Source organism: Saccopteryx leptura, chromosome 2 (genome assembly GCF_036850995.1).
Source record: "Saccopteryx leptura isolate mSacLep1 chromosome 2, mSacLep1_pri_phased_curated, whole genome shotgun sequence".
Classification (NCBI taxonomy): domain Eukaryota; kingdom Metazoa; phylum Chordata; class Mammalia; order Chiroptera; family Emballonuridae; genus Saccopteryx; species Saccopteryx leptura.
Window position 1 is genome coordinate 288,098,963 of NC_089504.1, and position 16,816 is coordinate 288,115,778.

Consider the following 16,816-nt stretch of genomic DNA (forward strand, 5'->3'; position numbering starts at 1 on the left):
TCATTGATTGCTTCTCTTACATGCCCTGACTGGGGAGCTGAACTCATAACCTCAGTGTGCTGGGATGATGCTTTATCCACTGAACCACCCAGCCAGGGCTCATTGGTTGACTCTTGTATGTGCCCTGACCAGCAATGGAACCCGCAACCGTAGCATATCAGGACGATGCTCTAACCAACTGAGCTACCAGCTAGGGTTTATATTTTCCTTTCTTAAAAACATAATATGTTTGTTTGTTTGTTTGTTTGTTTTTTGTCTCACCACAACCCAGGAATGTAACTGTCTCTCCCAGGATCTGGACAAAGGGAAGGGACCCTAAATTCAGATTGCTATCACTTATCCCACCTCCTCCTCATGCCACATTCTTAGCTTTTGTATCCAAGGCTTGGCACATAGATGTGTGTATTAATAGGAAAACTCTCATCTCTTAACTGTCCAGCAAAGCCAGCTCAGATTTCATAATGGGACAAAAGAGGTCACACTGACCCTGCCATTATCTGGATTTATTTATCTTGGCCAATGTGGAAATCTGCCCTTATGCTATAGAGATCCATAGGAAGCATTGTTCATGGGGCAGCAAAGAGGACCTTAGAATGATAGACTATGATAGAAATAAGAAGGAATCTTAGATGTTGGGTAATCTTAGAGGGTAAAAGTATCACCACCAGACTTTGTGAAAGATATCACTTCTGTGACCTTGACTAAATTACTCAGCTTCTCTAGGGCTGAATTTTCCCATTTGAAAATGAAATAAAGTCTCTTTTCCACTTTATTTTATCCCATAACCATCTACTTTACTTCACCTTTAACCTTGAAATTTACCACAAATATAAATGAGAGATTACATAGAAAAGTACCATAGGAATCTTAACAGCAACAAAGGAATGTCCTGGTATGATGGAAATAGTCAATTATCAGCACTCAATTAATAGGAAAGTAGGAGCATGTGTTTTTTAAAATTACATCTGGCTTTGGAAAATAGCTAGAAAGACATAGTAGGCCATTCACAGCTCTCTTCAAATCCTCACATTCCACATCTTTGCTAGTAGGTTTCTGATCTCCTCTGTGGCTCTCCACTACTTCTAATGGCCTGGGGAAGTGGTGAGTGTTGTTGAATATACCATGTCAGAGGTCAGAGACACAAATTAGATCATATATATTATATATGTTCATAGTTTCCACAAGTTTACACCACTGCAAACTATTAATTTACTTTTCTCATAAAATTGCAAAAAACACAGGTTACCCCTAAGGCTTTGGGCAAGTGTTTGATGGCCTGCTGGAGTTGCCTAACCTGGGTTTCAGGTGTAAATGGATAGATATCTCTGGTTCTAATAAACAGGCATGGGGATAGTTTTTGCAAACTGGCACAATCTCAGGTTAATAGTTTTGTGAGATGTTGGGTAACAAATCTCTGGGAAAATCCTTAGATTTGGCTGAAACAGTATGCGGGCTTGAGCATGTGTTTCCAGGAGCAATGAAAAGAACAAACAAATCTAACCTGAGATCTTGGGAGAGAGAGAGAGAGATCTAGAGGCTCTAGACAATACCTAAATATCATTGGAAAGATACAGGGATTTCCTGGGGATGAATTCTGTCCTGTGTTACACACACACACACACACACACACACACACACACACACACACATCATATCATCATAATCATCATCATCCCCCACCTAGGCATACTCAGAATATTCATATATATGTAGTGAATATATATATTAAAGGAATATATATATATATTTCATTTGAAAAAAACTTCTCATATTTATATAGGAATGCACCCAAAACATTTAACTATGTAAACTGGGTGAAAAAAAACTCATTCAACTTCTTTCACCTTTGTTAGCTTTCCCACCAAGTCAGTAAGTACCCTCAGAGATATGAGATATGCAGAACAAGAAATAGGAGAGGAAGGCTGAGGGCAGGAGGCAAAAATCTGTAAGGTTTTGTAAAGATGCAGGAAGAAAGATGTTTTCTCAAAGCTGAGGTCAGCAAACAATCACCTGTGGGGTGAATCCTGCCCCGGCCTGGTTTTGCACAGAGCTTTATTGGAACATTGCCATGCCCATTCACTTACATATTGTCTACTGGCTTCTTCCTGCAAAGGACATATCACCACACTCTATGGCAGCAAAGCCAGAAATACACTGCTCACAAAAATTAGGAGATCAGGGAACATGCAGACACTCCAGTACTTTCAAGCTTTTGAATAACGCTTTTCCACCAATGAAATAAAAGTTGGTTTTGCGTCTCACTTGCATAATTGAACAACTTTCTTTGACTCGTCGTTTGCTTTTCTGATGTTCTTGTTTAATAAAAAAAATCAAATGCTTCTTTTTTTTATCGCTTCATATTCATTTGGAAATATGCCCTAATTTTTGTGAGCAGTATTTTTACTATCTGTCCTTTTACAGAAAAATTTGCTGACTGCTGCCTCAAACTGTCAAAGAAGGAAAGTGAGATGTTTATAGGAATTGGGGAAAGCCTTGAATAAGGAGGAGGCAACAAGGTTTAAAGTAGACAACAAGGTCAGTTATCAGCAACATAATATATGCATGTTTGGGGAGAGGGTGCTCTGTCCAATACAAAGGAAGTTCACAGGTCAGTTTCTGCCCTTGAGATTAATAAACAAGTAAACAGAGCATATTACTTTGACGTAGATAAGGGGAAGAGAGAGTAGAGAGTCAATAACTGCATGTTTACACAGGGAGTGCTGGTTATCAGAGAAACATTGCTGGAAAGTGTAGGATTTGCTAGGACTGCTTGAACAAGGAAAGATCAGTACATGGAAAGATTAGTCCAAACTTCTGTTTTTTTCCTCCCTGAGTTCACCTGAGATAGTCTTTTTATTTTTTTATTTTTTTTTTATTTTTTATTTTTTTTCATTTTTCTGAAGCTGGAAACGGGGAGAGACAGTCAGACAGACTCCCGCATGCGCCCGACCGGGATCCACCCGGCACGCCCACCAGGGGGCGACGCTCTGCCCACCAGGGGGCGATGCTCTGCCCATCCTGGGCGTCGCCATATTGCGACCAGAGCCACTCTAGCGCCTGGGGCAGAGGCCACAGAGCCATCCCCAGCGCCCGGGCCATCTTTGCTCCAATGGAGCCTTGGCTGTGGGAGGGGAAGAGAGAGACAGAGAGGAAAGTGCGGCGGAGGGGTGGAGAAGCAAATGGGCGCTTCTCCTGTGTGCCCTGGCCGGGAATTGAACCCGGGTCCTCCGCACGCTAGGCCGACGCTCTACCGCTGAGCCAACCGGCCAGGGAAGTCTTTTTATTTTTTAATCTTGGAAAAATATGCATAACAAAATATCGACCATTTAAAAATGTACAGTTCAGTGGTAGTAAAAACATTCATATTGTTTTGTTGTGCAACCATGTCTAAGGTCCTTTCAATCTGAGATGAAATCAGAAACTGATTAGGGTAAAACAAGGGGAAAGAGGAATGCAATGGTTAGGACATAAGAGTCATTACACCCTATTTTAAGTACAGGAGGTGGGAGGAGTGGGGAGAGGAGGGTCATGGACAGACTTGTTGATATACTGTTGTTCTGTTAGTCACCAGAAAAACAATAGCCCTGGACCCATTCTGCACATCCATCATGCTTTTAAAGGCTATCATAGCCAATCCACCTGTTACCCTCGATCAAGAGAAGATTATCTGTTCAAATTACCAGCCTCAGGAATGCATGGTGCTCTCAAACACCCCTTAGGTTTATCTAAGATCTGCTTGTTAACTAGGGCAAAGGGAGGTACAACAGTGCCCCCTGCTGACCAGTGCCCACATGACTAAGTCTCATTTCTGTTTTCTTAACCTGCTGATCAGACATCTCCAAAGAGAGTTGGAAGAATTCTTTGGCCGTTAGGACAGAGCTTACCGAGGCTCAGAAACTTTTTCTTCCTTATCAATTCCTGGCGGGAAAATCAAAGTGTACAGGTTACTCTCCAACCAAATTACTTATTGTCTGTTTTAGCCACTTTTCTGAATAGCCTCATTGCTCTGTATTTCTTTCCTTTTCCTTTTTTTTAGAGAGAGAGAGAGAGAGAGACAGGAAGAGAGAGATGAGAAGCATCAAACTTGTAGTTGCAGCATTTCAGTTGTTTATTGGTTGCTTCTCATACATGCCTTGACCCGAGGGCTCCAGCCCAGCCACTGATACCTTGCTCAAGCCAGCGACCATGGGATTATGTCTATGATCCCACTCTGAAGCGAGTGGCCTCGAGTTTTGAACCTGTGTCTTCAGCAAATGTCCCAGGCCGACACTTGATCCACTGTGCCACCACCTGGTCAGGCTCATTGCTCATTATTTGTAAAAGGAGATAGGAAGACAGGGCCTCCAGAGGGAGTAACCTCAGAACCAGGCAATAAAGGCAGCAACTGTCTTACCTACCAGTTCTTTCAGGGGCTAGGATTCTTTTAACATTAAAAAATAATGTATTTGCCTGACCAGGTGGTGGCGCAGTGGATAGAGTGTCAGACTGGGATGCAGAAGACCAAGGTTCGAGACCCCGAGGTCTCCAGCATGAGCGTGGGCTCATCTGGTTTGAGCAAAAATTCACCAGCTTGGACCCAAGGTCACTGGCTCAAGCAAGGGGTTACTCGGTCCGCTGAAGGCCCACAGTCAAGGCACATATGAGAAAGCAATCAATGAACAACTAAGGTGTCTCAATGCGCAATGAAAAACTAATGATTGATGCTTCTCATCTCTCCGTTCCTGTCTGTCTGTTCCTGTCTATCCCTCACTCTGACTCTCTCTCTGTCTCTGTAAAAAAAAAAAAAAAAAAATGTATTTATTGCCTGACCTGTGGTGGCACAGTGGATGGAGTGTTGACCTGGAATGCTGAGGTTGTTGGTTTGAAACCCAGTCAAGGCGCATATGAGAAGCAACTACTCCCACTCCTCTCATGCTCCTGTCTCTAAAATCAATAAATAAAATCTCTTTTAAAATTTATTTATTGGTCCTGGCTGGTTAGCTCAGTCAATTAAGAACATCGTCCTGACCAGGCGGTGGCGCAGTGGATAGAGCATCGGACTGGGATGCCTAGGACCCAGGTTCAAGACCCCGAGGTCGCCAACTTGAGCACGGGCTCATCTGGTTTGAGCAAAAAAGCTCACCAGCTTGGACCCAAGGTCGCTGGTTTAAGCAAGGGGTTACTCTTCTGCTGGGGGCCCACGGTCAAGGCACATATGAGAGAGTGGTCGATGGGCAACTAAGGTGTCGCGGCGAAAAACTGATGATTGATGCTTCTCATCTCTCTCCGTTCCTGTCTGTCTGTCCCTCTCTGTGACTCTCTCTTTGTCTCTGTAAAAAAAAAAAAGAACAAACAAAAAAGAACATCGTCCTGAAACCATAAGTTTGTGCATTTGATCCCTGGTCAGTGCACACATGGGAAACAACTAATGAATGCAGGACTGAGTGGAACAACAAATGAATGCATCCCTTCCTCCTCCCCTCTCTCTTCCTTCCTCTGTCAATCTCTCTAAAAATCAATAAAAATTAAGCCTTGGCTGGATAGCTCAGTTGGTGGAAGCATCGTCCAGGAGCATGGAGGTTGCCAGTTTGATTCCCCAGTCAGGGCACATATAGGAGCAGCTGAATGTTCCTGCCTCTCTGCCTCTTTCTCTCTCAAAAAATTTTTTAAAATTTGATTTTAGAGAGAGAGAAAGGGTAAGAGAGAGAGAGAGAGAGAGAGAGAGAGAGAGAGAAAGAGAAACATCAATCTGTTTCTGTATGTACCCTGACCTGGGATCAAACCAGCAACTCCTATGTATTAGGAAGGTAGTACTCCAAATAACCAAGCTATCCAATTGAGGCTAGGATTGCCTTTTTTTTTTCTTTTTCTTTTTTTGCGACAGAGACAGAGAGAGGGACAGACAGGAAGGGAGAGAGAAGCATCAATTCTTCATTGTGGCATCTTAATTGCTTTCTTTTTTTTTCTTTTTCTTTTTTTCTAAAGTTGGAAACGGGGAGGCAGTCAGACGGACCCCCGAATGCGCCTGACCGGGATCCACCCGGCACGCCCACCAGGGGGCGATGCTCTGTCCATCTGGGGCGTTGCTCTGTTGCAACCAGAGCTGTTCTAGCGCCTAGGGCAGAGGCCATGGAGCCATCTTCAGTGCCCGGGCCAACTTTGCTCCAATGGAGCCTTGGCTGCTGGAGGGGAAGAGAGAGACAGAGAGGAAGGAGAGGGGGAAGGGTGGAGAAACAGATGGGCGCTTCTCCTGTGTGCCCTGGCCTGGAATTGAACCCGGGACTCCTGCACGCCAGGCCGACGCTCTACCACTGAGCCAACTGGCCAGGGCCTTAATTGCTTTCTTATATGTGCCTTGACCCCGGGGGCTACAGTAGAGCAGGTGACCCCTTGCTCAAGCTAGCGACCTTGGGCTTCAAGCCAGGCGACCATGGGGGTCATGTCTGTGATCCCACTCTGAAGCCAGCGAATGTGAGTTTTGAACCTGGGTCCTTTGCATCCCAGTCCAATGCTCTATCCACCGCCTGGTCAGGCAAGGCTAAGATTGTTAATTCTAAGTTCTGTTCTATACTCTAATTCTGTAGGGCAAAAGAGAGCTGCACCAGAGAAGAGATTTATTACTATTATTTCCTGGGAAGCTGGGAGGAATACAAAGAAGAGGAAGATAATAAAATTTTCAAATCTCTTCATTATTGTGCTTCCAAAAATCCTTCATGGAAGTGCCTGTAGGGGCAGTTTCTAACTCATAAATAGCTCTGTGGGGCACCTGGAAGCAGAAGTGGCAGTGAAATTGCTGAAGATTATAATACAGAATGGTGGCTCAGTTCCCCAGTACAGTTTTCCTGGCATTCATACCTTGCTGTTGTACAAAAGATCTGGTAACAGTGATCCATAATACGAGATTCCTTCCCGATAAAATGGGGCATACGATCTTCCTCTACAGAAGGAATTGTAAACAATTATTAATTACCAAGTCCCAAGTCATTTAAGGTATGGAGTGGCCGGCAGGTTGTTAAATCGCTGGGGCATATTGACTCTAATGGGGAAGACTGGTATTCTAAATAGAATACTTAAATTCATAACTGATGCCAAACAGAATAAGAACTTTGCCAACCTGCCCATCTCTTCCATACCCATACTTTCCTTCACAGACTTTTAGGAGATCGGAGAAAACCTGAGGTGTTTTTGAAAGGAGTTGGCCGAGTTTTTTTGAAAATGAGGCCCCCAAAGTCTAAACTTTTCTTAGCACCTGGTTTAGAGCCAGTGTGAAATGGGTGGAAGCCGAGGCTTGTGGGATATTTATATTAGAGACTCAGGGTACTGAGGATGGGTGGTGGTGGGTCAGTATTTGGGGAGGGACCGACAGCAGAGTGTAAGGGCAGCATAGTAGGAGGCCGACCATTGCGAATTGCCTGCCTGGCCAGAAAGTCTAGCCGCTAGACTACGACGCGCCTTCGGGTTACCATGGTAGCCTTCCTCCTTCCCAACCCCGCCCTCCTTTACTGGCCCTAGGGAAAGACCAAGACCCGCCGCCTGGGGGGCGACTGGGAAGTACCGCCCCTTGCTCCGAGCATCGGGGCTTCCTCCAGCGGCCAGCCTTCCCGCCTGCCTGGCGGTGGGAGGGAGCGGCGGCGGTGGCGTCACATCCGGGCGGGTGGGTGAGTTCCGGTATTTCAGGGCGGAGCAGGCGGAAGTAGGGTGAAAAGCGGCTGCATCGCGGAGCGGAGGAGGCAGGAAACCAAACGCGACCAAGTGCTGGGTGGGGACCATGGCCGGGATCACCACCATCGAGGCGGTGAAACGCAAGATTCAAGTTCTGCAGCAGCAGGCCGATGATGCAGAGGAGAGGGCCGAGCGCCTCCAGCGGGAGGTGGAGGGAGAAAGGCGAGCCCGGGAGCAGGTACCTAGAGGGCTAGGCGCGTGAGGGAGGGGCAGGCGCTGGAGCACAGCCCTCAAGGGGCTGGTAGACGCGATGAAGTTGGAGCCCCGAGGATGGGTGGGGTTAGGCTTCAGTTGAACCTCAAGTGGGCGAGGGGGCACTTTGTGCTCGGACATGCTGGCTTGATCTCCGAAAGAATTAAGTCTCACGGGATCTGGGAAGTGGTTTTCCTCCTCCTTTTCCAGCTCATTCATTCAGTCTTTGGAAGCCGGGCGCGGCTGGGGGGAGGGGGTTCAGCGGCCTCTTTCTTCACCACTCCCCGTGAAGGGGGGTCACTTTGCTCTCGTTTGAGGTTTCCGGCCTAAGGGGTAAGAAAGAGGTTCGGTACTTCTCTGGTCTGGTATGGGCAGGGCCTAACATACTATGAAAGGGTGGGGCTTGGGGGTGGGAACCGCCGGAAAGTCCCCGGCCTGGCCTGCTGGCAGCTTTTCCGCTCCCTCCTCCTGCTCAGGAAATGAGGCAGCAGTCCGCTGAGAGGAAGCGCGGTGCCCTCCCCGGGGGAGGTTGAGGCCACAGGACCGCCTCCCATCCTCCGGCTGGGGCCCTTTCCTCCTTACAGGGAGCCCTTGCAACTGCTTTGGCTCTGTCGACATGAAGCGAGAGAAGAGAAGGTGGTACTTCACTCTCTGCATTAGTGTTAATGTAGGAGCCAAAAAATCGTGTCTGGACCTACCCATAGGGACCTGGAAGGCAGGAACTGCTGCCGCATTCAGATCTTTATTGCTGAAGTGTGATTGATCAGTGCAAGCTGAACCGGTTAAGGACACTTCTTCCAAGCAGAGCTGATAAGCGAGTGTATATGGCAGAGAATTGGATGGAGTGCCAACTTTTGTCAGGGTTTCTGATTGACCAAGCACCGTGGTTGATGGAGACAGTGAGTTCTTAGGGGGCTCAAGTAATGTTGCTCTTTTACTTTGCCAATTATACACCAGTGTCTTTTTTTTTTAAGACTTTATTCATTTTAGAGAGGAGAGAGAGAAGGGGGAGGAGCTGGAAGCATCAGTTCCCATATGTGCCTTGACCAAGCAAGCCAAGGGTTTCGAACGAGCGACCTCAGTGTTCCAGGTTGACACTTTATCCATTGCACCACCACAGGTCAGGCCCACCAGTGTCTTTTTTTTTATTTTTTTATTTTGTAGCAGAGACAGTCAGAGACAGGGACAGGCAGGCTGGAAGGGAGAGAGATAAGAAACATCAATTCTTTGTTGCGGCTCCTTATTTCATTGATTGATTTCTCATATGTGCCTTGACCGGGGGGCTACAGCAGACTGAGTGACCCTTTCCTCAAGCCAGCAACTTTGGGCTCAAGCTGGTTAGCCTTGTTCAAACCAGATGAGCCCGTGCTCAAGTTGGTGACCTCAGGGTCTCGAACCTGGGTCCTCCACATCCCAGTCCGACACGACACTGTCCACTGCACCACCGCCTGGTCAGGCCCACCAGTGTCTTTTTTAAGTTCAATAACTATTTGTTCAACAGAAAGTTGGAACATAAAATGTTGATGGACTGAATGGTGATTCTTGAAACCCCCTTCTGTTTAGATGTGGTGGAGTAGTTTTAGTGAACCATAAGATTTTCCAAGTTCTTTGGTGCAATATAGTGGGTGGAGCTGATCTCCGGAGTTGAGGCTTTGGTTTGGAGGATTGTGAGGCTGGAGAGAAAAGTTGCTAAAATTTGAAGACCCAATGAAAGAGCTCTTAGGGTTTTATTGGTATTCCCTGTTGTTTTATCCCTTGGTAAGGTTTTTTCTTTTCTGCTTTTTGGCTGCTCCTCTGGGAAGTGGTTGAGAATTTTGGGGTGAGGAGTTGGGAAAGCTGCTCTAAAGGTTAATACTTAAAATATAGTTAGGATACATATTTCTTTTTATAACAACATGGAAATGCTAGGAGCTTGTCTTACTCTGTTGCTTTTTTCTCTGGATTTCTCCTCTCTTCGTTATGCCAGTAACTAAACTTCTAATTATCAATTCAAGTGAGATGGACTGGCTGAGTGACTATGACTAGTGACATTTCATCTTTGTTCTGGAGACCAGATCCCCTTAAATGGGAAGAGAGAGGGCGCCTGAAGGAACTGGCCATATGTTAAGCAGCAGAGTCTTGGGCTCAACATTTAAGTACAGGCATCCTAGGAATAGTCCAGGAAGAGTTGATGGCACCCCCCCCCACACACACACACACATACACACACAATACCTCCTCGGGTTTAGTACTTTCCTTGTAGGAAAATCTGACTCCCCTTTTTCCACCCTTGGTGACGAGTGATAGCAGACTGAGCAGCTTCAGATGTTTCTTCAGCTAATCCCTCACTCAGAGCCTGCCCATTTGCTTACTGAGCTGAGATCTAGGGAGGAAGTCCTCATTTGGGGAAGTAGGGTGATAGTTAAATATTGATGAAACTAGTATCTTTTACTTCCCAGATTGAGGGAGCCTAATCTTTTTTATTTTTTATTTTCTGCTCTAGTGAACTTTGAACCCCTCCTGAAGAAACACCTGTGGGAAGGGTGGTGGTGGTGCTGCGGCTACCTGTTATATCCTCTTAGGACATTCTGGAATGTGGGTTTTGCAGACACCTCCCTCTAGTGCTAGAAGCTCAGCACACCCTGGTGGTATCACATGCTGTTAGTGAGATTGTCCGTTTTTCTGGTTGCTTTGTGTGAACATCCAGCTCTTGTTGGGAAACTGGCTGACTTTGGAGCTGAGTTCTGGGATCCATCTTTCCTTCCTGCTTTGGCCTAGAGATTGACCTTTTATATTGTAGCGTCTTGTGAAATCCACTTCCAATTTTGAGTCTCCTTTGCACTTCTTGCTGAACTTAAACAGATGGCACTATATATCATATATCATATATATGTGAAATATAAATATATATTTTTAAAGATTTTATTAATTTGAGAGAGAGAGAAAGGTGGTGGGGAGGAGTGGGAAGCATCAACTCGTAGTTGCTTCTTGTATGTGCCTTGACTGGGCAAGCCCAGGATTTGGAACCAGCAACCTCAGCATTCTAGGTTGTTGCTTGACCCACTGCACCACCACAGGTCAGGCTGGCAACATAATATTTAAATGCAGTCTTTTTCCTTACCCCCCCCCCCCCATGGCAAAAATATACACAACAAAGTGACCATTTTGACCACTTTTAATTGTATAGTTCATCTTACCTCTCTCCTAACGTCCCTTGGTATTTGTCTTTTTTTGTGTGTGGTCTAAAAAAATTAGAAATGCTATTGAGGGAGTCAGTGAGTGGGCTTAGAACATCAGTTTCAATTCTGGCCTTATTCCCAAATTCCTAGTCTCTGAAGCAGGTTAGGATGTCTGACTGTTGTGTGGCTCTCTCCCATATGTGGGGTCTGGAAGACTAAGTAACAGGCTTTTTATTACCTTTCTTTGGTTTGATTTGCTTTCCTGCTGATTACCTCACTTTCCCTTCATACTAGAGCACGTACTTATAGGGGAGAGGCAAATAGCCCTTTGCTCTGAGTGCCTCCACTTAGACTCCACCTTTGTTTACTCTGGGGCTGATAGCGCTACTCCCTTCCAACTTGCCTTCCCCTTGGTGAAATTAAAGTCCCCAAGGACACAGTATCTCCGGGGTAGATACATTTGTGAACACAGTGAACTGGAGCAGTCCTTTACTAGCAGGGCACAAGCCTGAGTTTCATTACTCATTTCCTTTAAATTTCCTGTGGCTTTTGTCTAAAAAGAGAAACCCCAGGGTGGCAAAATGCCAGGTTTAGGCTAATCCTCTTCTGTCCTTGGCCCTGATCTACCTTCTAGCACCAGTGCCCTGTCAGTTTCTTGCCCTTAGGGGTGTGGTGTTTTGGGGGATCCTCTGTAGCATGGAAGATGGTAGGTATTCAACCCAAACTTGTTTCAGGACCCAAGCTCTTGTCAGCCATCTTCTTAGGTGACCAGATTGCTGTGGTTTTTCCTCCCTTGCCCCTTGGGATCTTTGCTTCCTGGGCAGTGGAGAATTCTGTTATTACCTGAAGGAAGGACCTCAGTGCAGAGGTGGGTGGCTGAAAGGTCAAAACCACATCTGGGCATGTTACACCTAGAACGATCAGAATAGCATAAAACAATGTTTCCCAGGGCTATACTTCCCATTCTGGTTTGCAGAAGTTAGTCCCACTCAGTGTCTTGGCAGGACTGATTGACATGCATTTTGCATAGGTTCTGGTTTGAAGAAAAAATCAGATGTGTTTCCTTTTTCCTTTAAACATAGTAACAGATCTTGATTCAAAAAAGCTTTTGTTTCATTTTAAAGAGAACAGATCCTCTGGGAGGAGAAAGTAAAAAAGGAGAACAGTCACTGCCCTCTAGTCGGGGTCTAGGGGTGGGTCCCTGAAAGCTTTTGCTGGGACTCCCATCTCGGTTCTGCTTTTGATGCAGGCTTGTTTAATGTGTGCATGCTCTTGTGAGGGCACCAAGATGTGTTTTCTCCTCCTCCCTTCTCAACCTTGTGAGGAATTCTATTGTAAAGGCTGATTTGTGGGAGAAACTGCCTGAGCCAGCTTGTTGTCATGGAAACTTTGCAACACTCCCCCCCTCCGCCCCCATAGCCTGTTATCTTCCACTCCTTGGGTAACTAACTACTGGTGAGCTGGAAAGGGACTGAGATTACATGAGCTTCCTCCAAATATGGTTCCAGTCTTCATTTTTTTTTTTTTTTAAGATTTTACTTATTCATTTTAGAGAGAGAAGACGGAGAGAGAGAGACAGAGAGAGAAGGGAGGGAGGAGCAGGAAGCATCAACTCCCATATGTGCCTTGACCAGGGAAGCCCAGGGTTTTGAACCAGCGACCTCAGTGTTCCAGGTCAATGCTTTTACCCACTGCGCCACCGCAGGTCAGGCCAGTCTAGATCAGGCCAGTCTTCGTTTTTGTTTTTTTTATTTTATTTTTTAGTTCCTTTAGTTTCAGGTATCTGGGGGTGGGGGTGAGATAAACTATACTGGCAGTGTTTCATAGTTCTTGCCTGATTTATTCTTGTAATTTTGACTTTTTTAATTTGGGGATGAAATGTATGTTGCCCTAGGACACATCTGTCTTCCTGGAAGAGACAAGACCAGAGAATACTTATCTTTATGGTATTCTGAATAGTATAGTTAGAGACAAATGGTTTGTTAGTAAATTCAGTGTATGTAGGCTTCTCAATTTTCTTTTTCTGTAAGTTAGTGGTTATATTTCCCACTCCCCCACCCCACACACACACCTGGTCCCTTGAACCCACCATGTTTGTGTTTGGAAATTTTTGTGTCAAATAACCTGATTAGTAACAGGAGTTTTTTGGGCTGTATTCTTCCCCATAGGGGTTAGTGGCCCAGATTATTTTTATAGCTGCCCCCACCCCTGACTGCCAGGAAGGAAATCAGGGTAATAGAATTCAAGCACAATCTGGGCTGTAGAAGAGAGATTGTGTTTACCAAGCACTTGGATAAGCATCTGAACTGGGTAGTTTGCAGGGCAGATTAAATTCTTCTTTGGTTGTGGCAGTCAGCATACTTGCCACCAGTAAAGGTGGGAAGAGAAAGGCAGTCATAGGAGGGAGGCTTTTCTACCAGTGAAATTCATCCACATGCAGCTGCCTCCTTTCCTTGTTTCTCATTCCATTACCAAGGAGGAGACATGGGATTTCTTGGACTCTAGCGTTTGCTTGATTGTGGGGTGGAGGCCAGGGAGAGGATTGTGCTAAACTCTACTCGGAGGTGAGGCATGAGGCTAAGGGGTTGAGTAGGGGAGGAGAAAGTCACAATTCAGAAATTTGGAGGAGTGGCGGTTGGCAAGGAGAAGACATTCTCTTCTGCCTTCAGTTCTTTTTGTACTGTCATCAAAGCAGGTAATTTTAGCCAGCAGAAGCCCCTTGTTTTCAGCTTTGAAAGGGTGGGAAGCCTTGGCCGGATAGCTTGGTTGGTTAGAGTATCATCCTGATAGCAGAGTTTGCTGTGCCGGTTTGATCCCTGATCAGGACACATAGAACAGATTGATGTTTCTCTTCCCCTGCTCTCCCCCTCCTCTTCTCCCCTTCTCCCCCTCTCCAACTCTCCCCCCCCACCCCATCCCTCTGTCTCTAAACTCAACGAATAAATTTAAAAACAAAATAAAATTAAAAGATGGGGAGCCTGTATCCCAGTGGACCATTCTTTCACTTTCTGGTTTGGAAGGCTATTCCGGAAACATGATTCTCTTGGCTAGTCCTCCTGGTGTGTGAGGGTAGGGCAGGGGTCGGCAAACCGTGGCTCACGAGCCACATGTGGCTCCTTGGCCCCTTGAGTGTGGCTCTTCCACAAAGGGTACTCCAGTGTAGGGGTACCCTAATTAAGTTAATAACAATGTACCTACCTATATAGTTTAAGTTAAAAAAATTTGGCTCTCAAAAGAAATTTCAATTGTTGTACTGTTGATATTGGCTCTGTTGACTAACGAGTTTGCTGACCACTGGGGTAGGGTAATCAGAGGGTTAACAACTTGAGTTGAGCAACAGATTAATAGATAATCTAGTATTCCTTGTTTGAGGAACATTTCTTATTTATTTCCCTTTCTGAGACACTTATAAGAGTGAGAACACCGCCTGACGAGGCGGTGGCGCAGTGGATGGAGTGTCAGACTGGGATGCAGAGGACCCAGGTTCGAGACCCCGAGGTTGCCAGGTTGAGCGCGGGCTCATCTGGTTTGAGCAAAAGCTCACCAGCTTGGACCCAAGGTCACTGGCTCAAGCAAGGGGTTAGAAGGCCCATGGTCAAGGCACATATGAGAAAGCAATCAATTAACAACTAAGGTGTCAAAACGAAAAACTGATGATTGATACTTCTCATCTCTCTCCATTCCTGTCTGTCTGTCCCTATCTGTCCTTCTCTCTGACTCTCTGTCCCTGTATAAAAAAATTTAAAAAAAGAGTGAGAACACCTAAGCCAGAGCTCAGGCAGAAGGAACCCTTCATTAGTTTCCTTTTCTGACACTTGTATATGTTCAGGAACTTGAACTGAGTCCAGAAAGGGGGTGTTAGTAACACTGAGCTGGGCAAGGAACTGAGTTTTAAAACACTCTTCCTGTGGAATACACGGGAGTTTGTCGATGGAAGAAGACAGGAAGGTGTGTGTATGGATATAAATAGATAGATATAGATATACATACATATGTATGTATATTTCCATGTGAAATCATGTCTGTTAGATCTTACATGCATCTAAGCTAAGACAGGTTATACCCCGCTAGACTCTAGCTTCCATCGTGGTAGTTAACCCCAGTATTTGTTTTGTTTTGCTGTTGTTTTTTTTAGGGGGGGGATAGATAAGGATAGAAAGGGAGAGAGTTGAGAAGCATCAGTTCTTCATTGTGGCTCCTTAGTTCATTGATTATTGCTTTCTCATATGTGCCTTGATGGGGGGCTCTAGCAGAGCGAGTGACCCCTTGCTCAAGCTCAAACCAGTGACCTTGGACTCAAGCCAGAGACCATGGGGTCATATCTATGATCCTGCCCTCAAGCTGGATGAGCCCATGCTAAAGCCAGTGACCTGGGTCCTCTGTGTCCCAGGCAGATGCTCTATCCACTGCGCCACCACCTGGTGAGGCAACCCCAGTCTTACTGTCATAGTTTTATTCCTTTTCACCATGCCTCTGCTTCCTTTTTCCATTCTTTTATTCAAATGTAGGCTGAAGCTGAGGTGGCCTCCTTGAACCGTAGAATCCAGCTGGTTGAAGAGGAGCTGGACCGTGCTCAGGAGCGCCTGGCCACTGCCCTGCAAAAGCTGGAGGAAGCTGAGAAAGCTGCCGATGAGAGTGAGAGGTGTGTAGAAGGGCCTAATGAAGTGTGCATTTCAAAAGAAAGATTTCCTTAATAGACCTGTTTTTAAAAACAGCTAGCTGTCTTATATTATCCTTATCCCTTCTGTTCTACAGTTTCTCTCCACTTGAAGATTGATATGGATTAGCTGGACCCTATGACTTTTTTTTTTTTTTTTTGTACCTTTTTTTTTTTTTTGGTAATTTTTTTTCCCTGAAGTTGGAAATGGGGAGGCAGTCAGACAGATTCCCGCATGCGCCCGACCAGGATCCACCCGGCATGCCCACCAGGGGGCAATGCTCCGCCCATCTGGGGGCGTTGCTCTGTTGCAACCAGAGCCATTCTAGCGCCTGAGGCAGAGGCCACAGAGCCATCCTCAGCGCCTGGGCAAACTTTGCTCCAGTGGAGCCTTGGCTGCTGGAGGGGAAGAGAGAGACAGAGAGGAAGGAGAGGGGGAGGGGTGGAGAAGCAGATGGGCGCCTCTCCTGTGTGCCTGGCTGGGAATCAAATCTGGGACTCCTGCACACCAGGCCGACACTCTACCACTGAGCCAACCAGCCAGGGCCGTGACTCATTTGTAACTAGCGTTTCTCTATAAATTGATCCCTAAGTGGGATCATTAGGATGACCTCCACTTAGTGCATCATAAAGTTATTGATGACATTAGTTCCTTTAAAGCAGTGGTTCTCAAGGTGAGATTCCAGACCAGCAGCACCTGGGAACTTGGTAGAAATTCAAATTCTCAGCCTCTCTCCCTAATATATGAATCAGAATATCTGCAGGTAGAGCCCAGCAATCAGTGGTTTAATTAACTCTCTTGATCCTGGCTGTAGTGTTAGAAACATGGGATTTTTAAAAAATCAGAATACCTGGATTCTACCATAGTTCAATTAGAATCCATTGCAAGATGGAACTAGGCATTGAGTTATTATTATTATTATTTTTGAGAGAGTAAGACAGGGACAGACAGGAAGGGAGAGAGGTGAGAAGCATCATTCTTTGTTGCAGCACCTTAGTTCATTGATTGCTTTCTCATATGTGACTTGAAGGAGAGGTGCAGCTGCGGTGGGGGCGCTACAGCTGAGCCAGTCATCCTTTGCTCAAGCCAGTGACCTTGGGCTCAAGC

At 45.8% G+C, this 16,816-nt stretch overlaps 1 protein-coding gene across 11 annotated transcripts in view; it reads left to right on the plus strand.

The window, feature by feature from the left end:
- The window catches only part of TPM3 (tropomyosin 3), a 36,201-nt gene that overhangs the window by 2,285 nt on the left and 17,100 nt on the right, over nt 1–16,816 (plus strand). For 7 of the 11 annotated variants that reach the window (XM_066362388.1, XM_066362382.1, XM_066362379.1 and 4 more), the window contains exon 3: nt 15,560–15,693. In XM_066362388.1, the coding sequence (XP_066218485.1) occupies nt 15,560–15,693 (134 nt within the window). Of the gene's footprint in view, nt 1–7,644; nt 7,880–15,559; nt 15,694–16,816 lie in introns of those variants that run through there. The other 4 variants (XM_066362385.1, XM_066362383.1, XM_066362386.1 and 1 more) reach the window with 1 other exon arrangement.